The sequence below is a fragment of the Gossypium hirsutum genome, chromosome D09, assembly GCF_007990345.1.
Source record: "Gossypium hirsutum isolate 1008001.06 chromosome D09, Gossypium_hirsutum_v2.1, whole genome shotgun sequence".
In the NCBI taxonomy this organism is placed as follows: Eukaryota; Viridiplantae; Streptophyta; class Magnoliopsida; order Malvales; family Malvaceae; genus Gossypium; species Gossypium hirsutum.
The window spans coordinates 49,743,537-49,756,483 of record NC_053445.1 but is presented as its reverse complement, the minus strand read 5'-3'; the positions used below and the strand labels follow the sequence as shown (position 1 = coordinate 49,756,483).

The 12,947-nt window shown below is 30.3% G+C and overlaps 1 protein-coding gene across 1 annotated transcript; it reads left to right on the top strand.

Moving 5' to 3' along the window:
* The first annotated feature begins 9,039 nt into the window (after positions 1–9,039).
* Positions 9,040–11,528, top strand: LOC107890639 (O-fucosyltransferase 30). The gene is made up of 2 exons (XM_016815154.2): positions 9,040–9,644; positions 10,011–11,528. The coding sequence occupies exons 1-2, from the start codon at positions 9,178–9,180 to the stop codon at positions 11,092–11,094; spliced, it is 1,551 nt and encodes a 516-aa protein (XP_016670643.1). The 5' UTR covers positions 9,040–9,177; the 3' UTR covers positions 11,095–11,528.
* Positions 11,529–12,947: the final 1,419 nt, after the last annotated feature.

Sequence of the window (12,947 nt, the reverse complement as noted above, 5' to 3'; positions counted from 1 at the left end):
TTTATGCTTGGTATATGATCAGAGTGACTGCACTAGCAGTGTCACGGGCTATGTGGACTCTGATTATGCTGGAGATCTGGACAAAAGAAGATCTCTGACGGGTTATGTTTTCACTTATTCTGGAGGAGCCATTAGTTGGAAAGCTGTGTTACAGTCTACCGTAGCCTTATCTACGACTGAGGCGGAATATATGGCGTTAGCAGAAGCAGTGAAAGAAGCATTGTGGATGAAAGGTCTAGTAAGCAGTTTGGGTTTACAACAGGATTTCACTGTTGTATTTTGCGATAGCCAGAGTGCCATACATCTGACTAAAAATCAGATGTTTCATGAACGGACCAAACACATTGATGTCAGATATCATTTTGTTCGGGAACATGTTACGCAAGGTGACATTGTTATCAGCAAGGTTGCTACCGAGAAGAATCCTGCAGATATGTTAACTAAGGTGATCCCTGCATATAAGTTCAAGCATTGCTTGGACTTGATAGGTATTCGGGATTGATTAGCGCCAGAGAGGCGTTTGGAAGAGGTGATCCAGTTCGAGGAATTCACTATGATGTTCAGCTTGGTAAATTTCAAGCCAAGGTGGAGATTTGTTAAGAAATGGCTTAAAATTGGTAGTGGATTGTTGTTGTTGGTAGTGGGTTGTTGGTGGTAGTGGATTAGTGGATGGTTGTTGGTGTCCATTTTCAACCACAAATCTTTGCCAAAGTTTTGGACAATTATGTCCTTGAACTCTCTTATAAATAGAGAGGTTCATTAGCCATATTAATCATCCCAAACCAAGAGAGAGCAAAGCTTGTTCTTTGAAAGCTAGGATTTTAGCTTTCGGGTTTTCTATAGGGGTTGAGAGTTGTGAGGTTCTCGGGTTGTGTCTTGAGTGTAAAACACTTGTAATCTTCATCTTGTTATAGTGAAATTTCTTTTCGCCTCTGCCCGTGGACGTAGGCATTAAAGCCGAACCACGTAAATCCTTGTGTTCACTTTATTTTTCGTTCCGGTCAATTTACTTGTAGTCATATCGGAGTTCTCGAATCGATCCTTTCCGCAACAATATATCACTTAGGGTTTCTATTTGCAAATAAGGGTGAGTCTTATATTTGCATTACTTTTTATCTACACGTGCAACGTGCTTCGCAGTTCGCATTGCCGACTAACAATGATCTCACTATGTAGATAAGCTTAACTTTTATGTACTTTCGTTTGGTTAAGTGTGTCATTAAACTATATGTAAAAAATAAATTGTTGGACTTAACTGTCTTTTAACTTTCTATTGAGCAAGATAATAGGTGTTGACATTGATTTGCTTAATCTTTATTTTTATTTAAGAGTTTATCTTGATTCAAGTTCAACTTTAATTAAAATATAATGTGATTATGAGATATTGAGAGGTGTGAGGTCAATTTTTTTATATGTTTATAAAAAAAATATACAAAATCACGAATTTAAAAAAATTAAACCGAAAAAAAATTATTTATTATTTATTTATCGTTTTATTAACATTAGAACAATATCTCATATTTATCATTAAAATATGAATATTAAAAAAGCATTTGTTTTGGATAAGTACACATTTTAATGCATATCTTAGAGACTGATTTTCTACTATATCCAATGACAAGCTTTTAACTTCCATGAAAGCACTTCAATTGCTGGAAATGAAAGCGGGTAGTCATAATCTCTGCGACAAATTTATTAATTCATATTACGTAGTTATTTTTTTTATTTGTCAAATATTCACTAAAATGAATTTAATTTAAGTTTTCGACCTCAAATTTATAAATATTAAAATACATTGTAAAGTCAAGAGCCGACTCTTCGATTCATAAAAAAATAAATTAATCTAAAATTATTTAGATTTCATTTAAAATATGTTGTAATTTGACTCATATTACAAACTTGAACTCAAATTAATTTACTCCTTTTGAATTCATATAAGATAATTTTTATGTTAAAAACATATAATGATATAATTTTTTTATAACAATTATTTGTTCGCAAAAAAATTATCCCCGGAAATTACCACACCGAACGAATGTAGAAACGTTGATTTAAAGAAATTGACGAACAGGTTGGTCAATTATAAGACTTTGACCGAAGAAAAGTCTACTTTCTATTTTTGTGCATCAAAGTACAACAGCAGTTAACTTGGTCACACCGTGCCAGCACGTGTGCGTATGCGTTTTGACCGTAGCGCTTGAGTCTTCAAAATGTTGTCTAAAAAACAAGAGTTTGCGTAATGGCAACTGGCGAGGCTGCATGGGAAATGGGACCTGCCCATGAAATTATATTTTTTTCTTTAAATACGAAGAATTTGTTGTTGAAATTAATGGAATTCCAATAATGATTTTCAGATGATATTAGACTTTTAACGTAATTTTTAAAACATTTATCAAATATTATTTACGGTATAATAATATAACAATGTTGAACGTTTGAATGAAATTATTACATATTAAAAAACAAATATTATTAAAATAGACTGTAATATTTGAAATTAATAAACAGTCAATTTTGAAGATTGACTGAAAATTAAACAAATACATGACCTTTCACAACCATGAATAATAATAATTTAAAAGACAAAAAGCACGTGTGTATGGGTGGGTGAGGATATACTCATTAAGACTTAAATTTATCTTCTAAATTTTTGCGGCTTTCGTTTCAATTTTCTATTTGAAAATATATACTAAAGAAGAGTTGCTTTTTTGACATTAAAACTTGCACAGCTTAATTTTCAAAAAGGAGAATTATAATTTGGTTACTTGTTATGCCAGCCCTTTTAAAAAAAAAAATCAACGCAAAACCAAGTGGGAGGGTTTGGTTATTGAAATTTTGTACAATTTGAGAATTGACATTAACAGATGCTTTTCATATTTATATTTCAACAGTACTACAAAAAAAAGGTCAAAATCTGGAGGCAAATCCAACTTTAGCAAATGCAACTTGAAAAAAAACTGTTTAATTAATATTTCATTTTCTTAGTTAAATTCATTGAACAAAATAATCGAGTGTATGCCAATTAAACCTCCCCGACATGATTTTTTAGTAATTCAACGATTATAATAATAATTAGAATTAATCATGATATACTCTTTCTCTAATAATGACAGGTAACAAGATACGAGATAGATTGATAATAACCCTCGTTGTATGCAATTTGTAAGCAACTCTTTGTTAGGTATTGTAATACTCTTAACTCATATCCGTCGTCGAAACAGAGTTACAGAGTATTATCGGAGTTTATAGATCAAATATAATTAAATCGTATCATCTACTATTCATATTTGAAATAATACCTATTCAACCATGTTGACCCTTAAATGGGACCACAAGACCCAAAATATGTGCTAGAGATAAGTCGGGACTAAATCGAAAACTTAGAGAATTTTTCGTGAAATATTTAAAATTTTCAACATTGCAGGGGTCACCTGGCCGTGTCTTAGCTCGTGTCCGTGCCCGTGTGAGTATACTAACTTGGGTCGCACTGCCAAATCACACACCCGTGTGCTAGACCGTGTGAGCATTCTGCTTTATGCAAAATTTAAAATACAGGGGACACACGGCCATGTGTCACACACAGTTGAGACACATGCCCATGTCTCTATCCGTGTGGACAAAAAGATGTCATTTTACAAGCCATATTTTTCACCCAATTCTATGTTAATATATACATGCCATTATAACAAAAATGAAAACATTCGAAAGTACCGGTAGAACTGATGGATAGTGTGATACAACTCCGACAAGCTTCCAACCAAATCGAGCTTCCGATAATCTAAAAAGTAAAGGAAAAAAAAGTACATAAGCAATGAATGATTAGTAAACTTGTATAACTTTAATCATAATACTTCTTTTCAAATATGAAATTTAAACATATTAAGAATAATCCACTATTGATACCACAATACTCATGAAGTTATATTTAACAACTCACTGAGTAAATAACTCTAAGTATCACTTATACATATTATTCCTAGCATAGTAGAATTTTAAACAACTTTAACTCTTCCAAATTTCTTTATTTTCATTTGCGTTTATTTACTTTCCACATTCATTCCGTATGCATAACACACCAGTTATAAGCATATCATTCCATCATAGCTACAAGCTAGTGCATTTAAACATAGAGCTTTTTCGAATTAATCACATGATAAATCATTTCATAAGAAATTGTATAACTTAAACTTTACCACTCTCTCATAAACACAATCATATTTTCATCCAAGCACTTACCATTTCAATGCATCTTATAATTAAACATATTGTCATTCAACTAGTAGTTTGGCACTTGCCTAAGTATCAAACAACAACACTTGTTAGCGTACTTGAACATATTTCATATAATTTCAACATCAATAACCTTATTATCTCAATATGTCACACTTGAATTTATTACTCGTCTCAACTTACATAATTTTCATGTTTCAACATATCAAGATATTGATATATATATTCATTTCATGATACATATCATATTATACTGTTTCTTCATATACATATATCATCAAAGACAACTCCTGATAACTTACCATTCGAAGAACGACTTACGAATATGAGTGCAATTATTTTCAGAAGGTCGAAGGCTAAACTGAAGCACATAAGTGCTAAACAGAAACCCGTAAGGGTTGAACGGAAGCTCATAAGAGTTGAACGAAAACCCATAAGGGTTAAATTGAAGCTTAAAATAGCTGAACAAAAACCCATTAGGGTTAAACTGAAGCTCAAAAGAGCTGAACGAAAACCCATTAGGATTAAACTGAAACTCATATGAGTTAACAGAAGCTCGTGAGATCTAAACGGAAAATAAACACGAAAGTTCGCAACAAATGTTGAACCTCGGTTTACTTGGGTAATTTACCGTCAATTCAACCTTTGCACAGAATGATTGTACTCAATCCCGCGTTCCATTCGTTTCGAACATTCAATTCAATTTCATAATTTAACAATATTCCATTTTTCAACAACATGCTAAATACATAATAATTTAACAATATTCTATTTTTCAACAATATACTAAATACATAATATCATTCATCATTTCAACATAATTATTAAACTTAAGCCATACGAAATTACCTGAATCAAATTGTAATAATTGCAGGAGTTTAGAAACTATTCCGCTATTTTTCATTTTTCACGAGTATCTACGGAATCTTGATATAAAATATAAAAGTACTCATTTCATTAACATATATTTCAATTTCAATTTATTTCAAAATTTATACTCTTCAAATTTTCAAATTTACATAATTACCCAACTATTACAACTTTTTCAATTTAATCCCTTAACTAGTTAATCTATCAAATCAACTAATTTTTCTCAATTAATAATTTATCCAAATATTCTAGGCTATCATACAACTCTTAATACCAAACCTAATATTTTAACCATTTTCACAATTTGATCCTAACATCAATATTTAACAAAATCACTTTATAATATCATCATACAACAAAATTAAAGCTCTAAACCCACTTGATATTAAAAATTTATTCCAGTATATTATTTTAGACAATAAAAAAATTCATTTCAAGCAATTTGGTCATTTTTAAAATTTTTACAAAATTACCTTTAAAATTTTACTTTTATTCAAATTAGTCCCTGAACCAAAAACTTGCAAATTAGCCATTTTTAATGTAAACCATGCTAGCTTAATATTCATATATTTTCCTCCTCCTCCTCTACATTCCACATCCTTAATGTATATAACATGCTTATATGTAATATTATTTATAATTCTACTATTTACTTATATGTTCATATCAAAGCTGTCCACTTGAGTTATAGTCACTAAATTATTTATATATTCACCTACATAATTCTAAGTTAAGATCCACTTGATGTTTTTGAAACTAGACTCAAATATATTTCTACCATAAAAATTTCAGAATTTATAATTTAGCCAATAAGTAAAGTAAAATCTTCAAATTAATCCCTATTCTGCTGTTTGACAGCTTCGACCTTTCTTTACTAAAGATTACTTATATCTTAGTACGGGGTTTGGATGATGTTTACGTTTGTTTTTCTTGAAAATAGACTTATTAAGAATTTATACATATAAATTTAAACCCCTAATTATTTTTTTTTACAATTTTTGATGATTTTCCAAAGTCAGAACAGGGGAACCCGAAATCAATCTGACCTTTTCTCACAAAAATTCATATATCTCATAATATGAAATTCGTTTGCTACACCGTTTCTTCTATGTAAAACTAGACTCAATAGGATTTAATTTAATACTTTAATTAACCTCTAACTCAATTTCTACAATTTTTGGTGAATTTTTAAAGTCAGACTACTGCTGTTGTCCAAAACTGTTTTTGTGTAAAAATGTTGATAACTAAGTTTATAACACCCTCTTTTCCTTTCTCGACAATATTTCCCATCACTTCCTCTTATTTCCCTTCACTAGCATATTAAGAACATAGAAATTTATATAATAAAACTCTACTCTAACATCATTTTCATGCATTTTTCAATAATATCAAACTTAAAAATGTATTGAAATCTTGATGTTCTTACCTTGTCCTATTGATTTCAATCTTTAACTTGATTTTCTCTCTCCTCCAGCTTCTATTTCTTGAACTTAACTTGATATTCTAGCTCCCCATAGTCTCATTATTATTTTTCTCTCTTGGTAGCTATGGAAATTCTTTTGATTTCTAAGTGAAAATGGTGAATTTTTGGTAAAATGACCAAATTGTAAAGAAAAGAAAATTTCTTTCTTCTTTTCTATTCTCACGTTAGTGCATGGAAAGATGAAGAGAATTACTCATCTTTCTTTCCTTATATACTAAATAAATTAATAATAAAATATAATTAAAAATCAAATAAAAATATTAATAAACTAATTTTTATTTAATTAATCTAAAATATCACCAACATCATCATTGCCTTTTAGAGTTCTCTCTCTTTTTAATTGACCATTTTTCCCTTTATGATCTTTTAAAATTCTATCATTGAGTCATCACTTAATTTGGTACATTTTTAATTTAGTCCCTCACAATTCTTCACCTATTCAATCTGGCCCTAATTTATCCATTTTTCTTAGTTTCTAGATCATTCCACCCTTAAAATATTTGCACTATTGGTCCTTTTACTTTTTCATATTTACACTTTAACCCCTTTAAATTTTGAGTATTACACTTCAACCCCTCAAATTTTGAGTATTTACTCTTGGCAACAAAACTTTTCTCACTTTTATGATTTAGTCATTTCTTGAGTTAATATATCATAATATACTTCCCAATGTTGACATAACTCAAAATTTCCCTTTTTGTCACTTTATTTCCTTATTTTACTATATCAATGATAATATCTTACTTTCTTACTGTAGTAATTTTCGGGGTATTACAAGTACCCTTTGTGACGTCCTTCCTTCTACAACCATTTGCGAATGGTCCTTTGTGAACCCCTCTTGAACCATCTTAGAGTCATCATAGAGTGAATGTCGGGACCATTGAGGGAGGTATAACAATCTTATACAATCTCAGTAAAGAATATATCAAAGTAGGATCACACAGTATTGCACATGGTGACAAGTGATGCGTAACCGCCTGCCACTTGGGCGACCACATATACAAGCCTACTATTATTATTAACAAAATACGAGAGACAAGGGATCTTTTTTTTTCTCTTCCCAATAAGAATCTAAGTGTTTTCCTTAATTATCTCTATCTTCTTCCCTTTTCCTACTTTTTGTTACCTTGGCTGTTCGCTTGTCATAGGTGAACCGACCCTCCAGTCACCACTATCTTTTTCCTCCTTATTGAACACTTTTCGTCAACAAACCAGAGTGAAAATAAGAAATACTTAATAGATTTATTCTATAAATATAAAATATGAGTAGTTCATTTACGGGGAAAAGTGGGTAGTTTTATTTTAATTGATACTTATCGTTTATAAAAGTGGATAATTTTTTGATACACGACTTCTAGAGTTTTTAGACTTTGGAAGCATGGTTGAAAATGACTTAAAATTTGTCATAAGTTTTTGCACTCTTCATAATTTTGGAAATTAATCCCTAAACTTTTATTTTTAAAAATTTAGTCCTTTACTATTAAAAAAGAAAGTCATATTTATTTATAATTATATTAAAATAAACATAGAAAGTTCACAGAAGGACCAAAAATGTCCAATTCAAAAAGTAGAAAGATCAATTTTGAGCAAATAAAAATAGAGAGACTAAATTCGCACAATTTGACAAATATGGGGACTCTTTTTATAATTCAACCTATTTATAATGTATATTACTGTTAACGCTGTCTACAACAACTTCATTTGTCTACTAAGATTTTACTTATTATAGAAAGGTTGCTATTATACACCTAACATAGAAATCATATCGTGAATTTCTATCAAATGAAGAAAGTAATAATTATGTTCAGAAAAGAAAAAAGTGAGAATCAAATCAACAAAATTAAAAGGCATATAGCAGGTGCATGCGTTATTGCTTTTATGCATATTTTATTTTACATCCATTTACATGACTAAATATGAAGTTTTTAAGTTTACAAGTTTGATTAATCACTCTTAGTTATCAAATTAAATTAATTAATTTATCACGAGTTATTAAAATTCAAGTAATCAAATTATAAGTTTATAATGTTCCTAATTCATAATAAAATATTTAATTAAGGAACTTAATAGTTTATTGAATTGATATTTTTAAATTCACTCATTGAAAATTATTTCATTTAATTAAACATGATGAATAAAATTTTTTCATGTGAAATTTAAACATTTTATTGAAATAGTATTTTAATTAATATTATTTTTATTTAATAAATTATAATTAATAAGCTTACTTATAAGAAATACCTATAATTTTACTAAAAGTTTTAGATAATTTATTGTTATAGAAAATTAATTTAATAAAAAATATTTTTTATAACTATAATGTTACTTATAAATGAAAACCTGATAGGGAGAATTAAAATAAAAATATAAAATATCGATTCTACTTAAAATTTAATTCTTATAATGAAATGCTGGAGGATTGTTATAGAAAAAGTAGACTGTATACGAAGAAGGATGGTCAGCTGTAAAAAGGCCCGCGAAAGCCCAACAGGAATTTCCAACAGTTTCAGGCTCAAACACCTTCAAATTGACATCACAAAAACCACATCGTCAACCGCCATAAAAATCCCGAAGCAAAATCGAAAACAAAAAACATGTTCAATCTCAACAGAACGATTGCCAATCCCAAACTATGGAATAAAAGGAACTCCCAACAATCGCGCAGATCGCCATTGTTTTTCCCCTCGATTTTTCTTATTTCTCTTTGCTTCTTCTTCTTCTTCTTCCTCACTTACACTCCCATCCCCAATTACATGATATTCTCAACCTCTTTGAAAACCGTAAACGTAGCCCTAACCCACCAATACCCACATTGCGAAACTCGATTTCATGGGGAGAAATTCTTGTGGTATGCGCCTCATAGTGGGTTTAGTAACCAGCTTTCTGAGTTCAAAAACGCCATTTTAATGGCCTCTATTTTGAACCGTACCTTAATTGTCTCTCCTATTCTTGATCACCATGCCGTAGCTCTTGGTAGCTGTCCTAAATTCAGGGTTCAGAGTCCTAAAGAGATCCGGATTTCCGTTTGGGATCATATCATTGAGCTCCTTAGGAGTAGGAGGTAACTGCGTATTGCCCATTTTCTTGTTTTCTATTTCAATTTCACTTAAATTTTCTGGTAAATTTTTTAACTTTCTAATGTTTGAATTATGGGATTTTTTTTATCCTTTAGATTAATTTTGTATTATTGGTAAAATGTGGTTAAAAGAGAAAATAATGGGTGTTCTGATCTTGTTTTTAGCTACATGTAAGTTCAAATATATTGTCTCAAACTGAAGTTCATAGTATTTGTGTAAAACTCAAAACATGGGGTTTTGTGGTGGCAATGCTTCTGCTGATTAATTGCATGAAGTTTCAATCACTAGGTAAGTTCAGTATTGTTTTTAACTCCATGGAGTTTCTAGCTTATGCTTACCTCTTTTTGCAGGTACGTTTCCATGGCCGATATCATTGATATTTCTTCATTACTGTCATCTTCACTCGTTCGAGCCATAGATTTCAGGGTTTTCGTGTCATTGTGGTGTGATTTGAATGTTGATTTGGTTTGCTCCAATGGATTGAATGTGCCGCCGTCTCTGGTTGAAAGCTTAAAGCAATGTGGCTCTCTGCTTTCCGGAATTGATGGTAATATAAATCAATGTTTATATGCTGTCGATGAAGATTGTAGAACAACAGTTTGGACATACCAAAATGGGGTGGACGGGATGTTAGATTCATTCCAACCTGATGAACAACTCAAGAAGAGGAAGAAAATTTCGTATGTTAGACGACGAAGAGATGTATATAAGACTCTTGGACCAGGTAGCAAAGCTGAATCAGCTACTGTTCTGGCGTTTGGAAGCCTTTTTACGGCCCCATATAAAGGTTCCGAGCTCTATATTGATATCCAAAATGCACCAGCAGATCCAAGGATAAATGCTTTAATCAACAAGATTGAATTCCTTCCATTTGTCCCTGAAATTGTAAACTTGGGAAAGCAGTATGCCTCTCAGACGATAAAGGCTCCTTTTCTCTGTGCACAGCTTAGGTTGCTTGATGGGCAGTTCAAGAACCATTGGAAAGCTACTTTTCTGGGTTTGAGACAAAAATTAGATTCGTTAAGGCAGGCAGGTTCTCAGCCTATACATATTTTTGTGATGACCGATCTCCCCCAAGGTAATTGGACTGGAAGTTACTTGGGTGATTTGGCTATGGATTCAGCGAATTTTAAGCTGTATTTTCTTGGAGAAAATGATCTCTTGGTGATGAATACAGCAAAGAAACTAGCACTCGCCAGACATGGCCTGAGATTCAAATCTTTTCCTGGCAGTATGGATGCAGTGGCTAAGGTGGAGAAGCATTGCTCCCTTGATATATTACCTGATGTACTCCTATATATAGAGGAAACAATTTGCAGTTGTGCTTCGCTTGGTTTTGTCAGGACCACGGGTTCAACAATAGCTCAAAGTATCGAGGTCATGAGAAAATTCGGTTTATGTTCGAGTCCAATTCGGACTGCATTTGCATTATGACATTGATTCATTATAACTTACTTGATAGAATTCCAGTGGTTCGGTTTGGTTCTCAGAAGGCATGTCTATTTGTGTTCTTTCAAATTTGAAACTTCCAATCAGAGACAAGGACTATTTTCACGTTCAAGCTTGTACCATATATTCATTCACGATATGATCCAACTGATTTGCCATATTGTCATTTAAAGAGCTTTTGACCAACGAGCACATGATCTCAGACGAAGTTCGATTTCACTCACAGCTGCACCAGAGCATTTAAGTCAAGGTTGGTTGTTTGTCAAAGGGAAATCTTTATACCTCCCAAAAGCAAAGTTTGTTTCGAGTGTTTTTCATGAAATTTAATGACATATGAACTGGGAGATGGATGGTACATGATATTATTTATGTATGGTAAAGTGGCTAACTTCCAATGTTTATTCAGTACATTTTCATTCCTTTAAGGGACTACTTGCTCAAGGGTCGGATTATTCATCTGGTCGTGCTGGGCTCTCGATAAGGGTATTTGTAATTCGGTCCAGATCGGAGCTCGGGCAAGGAGTTATCAAAAAATTCGGATTGTGATGTGGTCCGACACTCATCTCATGCTTCCTGATAAAATCAACACAATCCCAGAATCTTGTGTTAATGGCCAAATCAATATCATTGAAGTATTTTAGGTTTTTTTTTAAAATATCATTTTGATACATTGAAAATATTAATGAGTGCACTTGCACTGTTTATTAACATATAATGGACAAAAGAAAAACATAGTTAATATATTATTGAGTAAACTATATTTTAATTACTCGTTTTTTTTTATCTACCCATGAAAAGTTATAATATGGTTATCTAACTATTCAATTTTTTCTGTTTTGATCACCGGCTATTAAATAACTAGCAGAAAATTGAAAAGTTACTTAAATTTTGTTTGATTTCAAGAAATGGGGGTTACTTTCGTTTTTGTTTTTTTTTTTGAAAAATGGAAAACATTTAAGAAAACATGTTTGGTTGAAAATTTTAAAAATAATTTTTAGAAAAAATAAAAATATATAAAAATTAGAAAATAATAAAAAAAATATTTTCATTAAAATGCTTTAAAAATGTAAAAATGATAAAAATAATTTTTTTTAACTTTAAATGAATTGATCTTGGTTTAAACCCATGAAAAAATATTCTTTCTTTTTGTCAACAACTTTCAAATATTAAATCTTATTCTTGTTCGAATCTTATTTAAGTGTAAACCTTTCTAATTTTATTTATCATGCTTCTATTATTGAGATGTGTTTTCACTGTTTTTATTAATGAAAATGAACTTCTAATTCTATTCATCAAATGTATTTTTAATCTTTAAAAAATAAAAAAAATAAATCAATTTTATGAAAAGGAAAAAAGAAGAAAAAGAAAAATGAAAAAAAAAATGTTCTGTGAAATGAAATGAAAACTTAATTTTAGGTTAAACCGGTTTGTTTTTCTATTTTGGTTTAATCAGTTTATTTAAATATATAATTATTTGTGTATGTAATATATAAATATAAAATCATATTATATCAATAATTGTGTTAATAATATATGAGAATTCATTCAAATTAAAAATTCATATATACAATTGTAAAAAATCGAAGTTTATGTGTAGAATTACACATCAGACCAAAGTTCATATATAGTTTTAAGATTTGTCCTGTTTAAAAATTTTAATTAATTTATTTTTTCGATATTATTAATAACTAAAATGTTTTGCTCACTTGAGGTGGGTTTAATTTTTTAACTATATTTTTAATTAAATATTTATTACAATTTTAATATATATGCATTAAAATAATTAATATAAACTAAATAAGAAATTTTAATAGAAAAATAGAATCAATACTAAAATT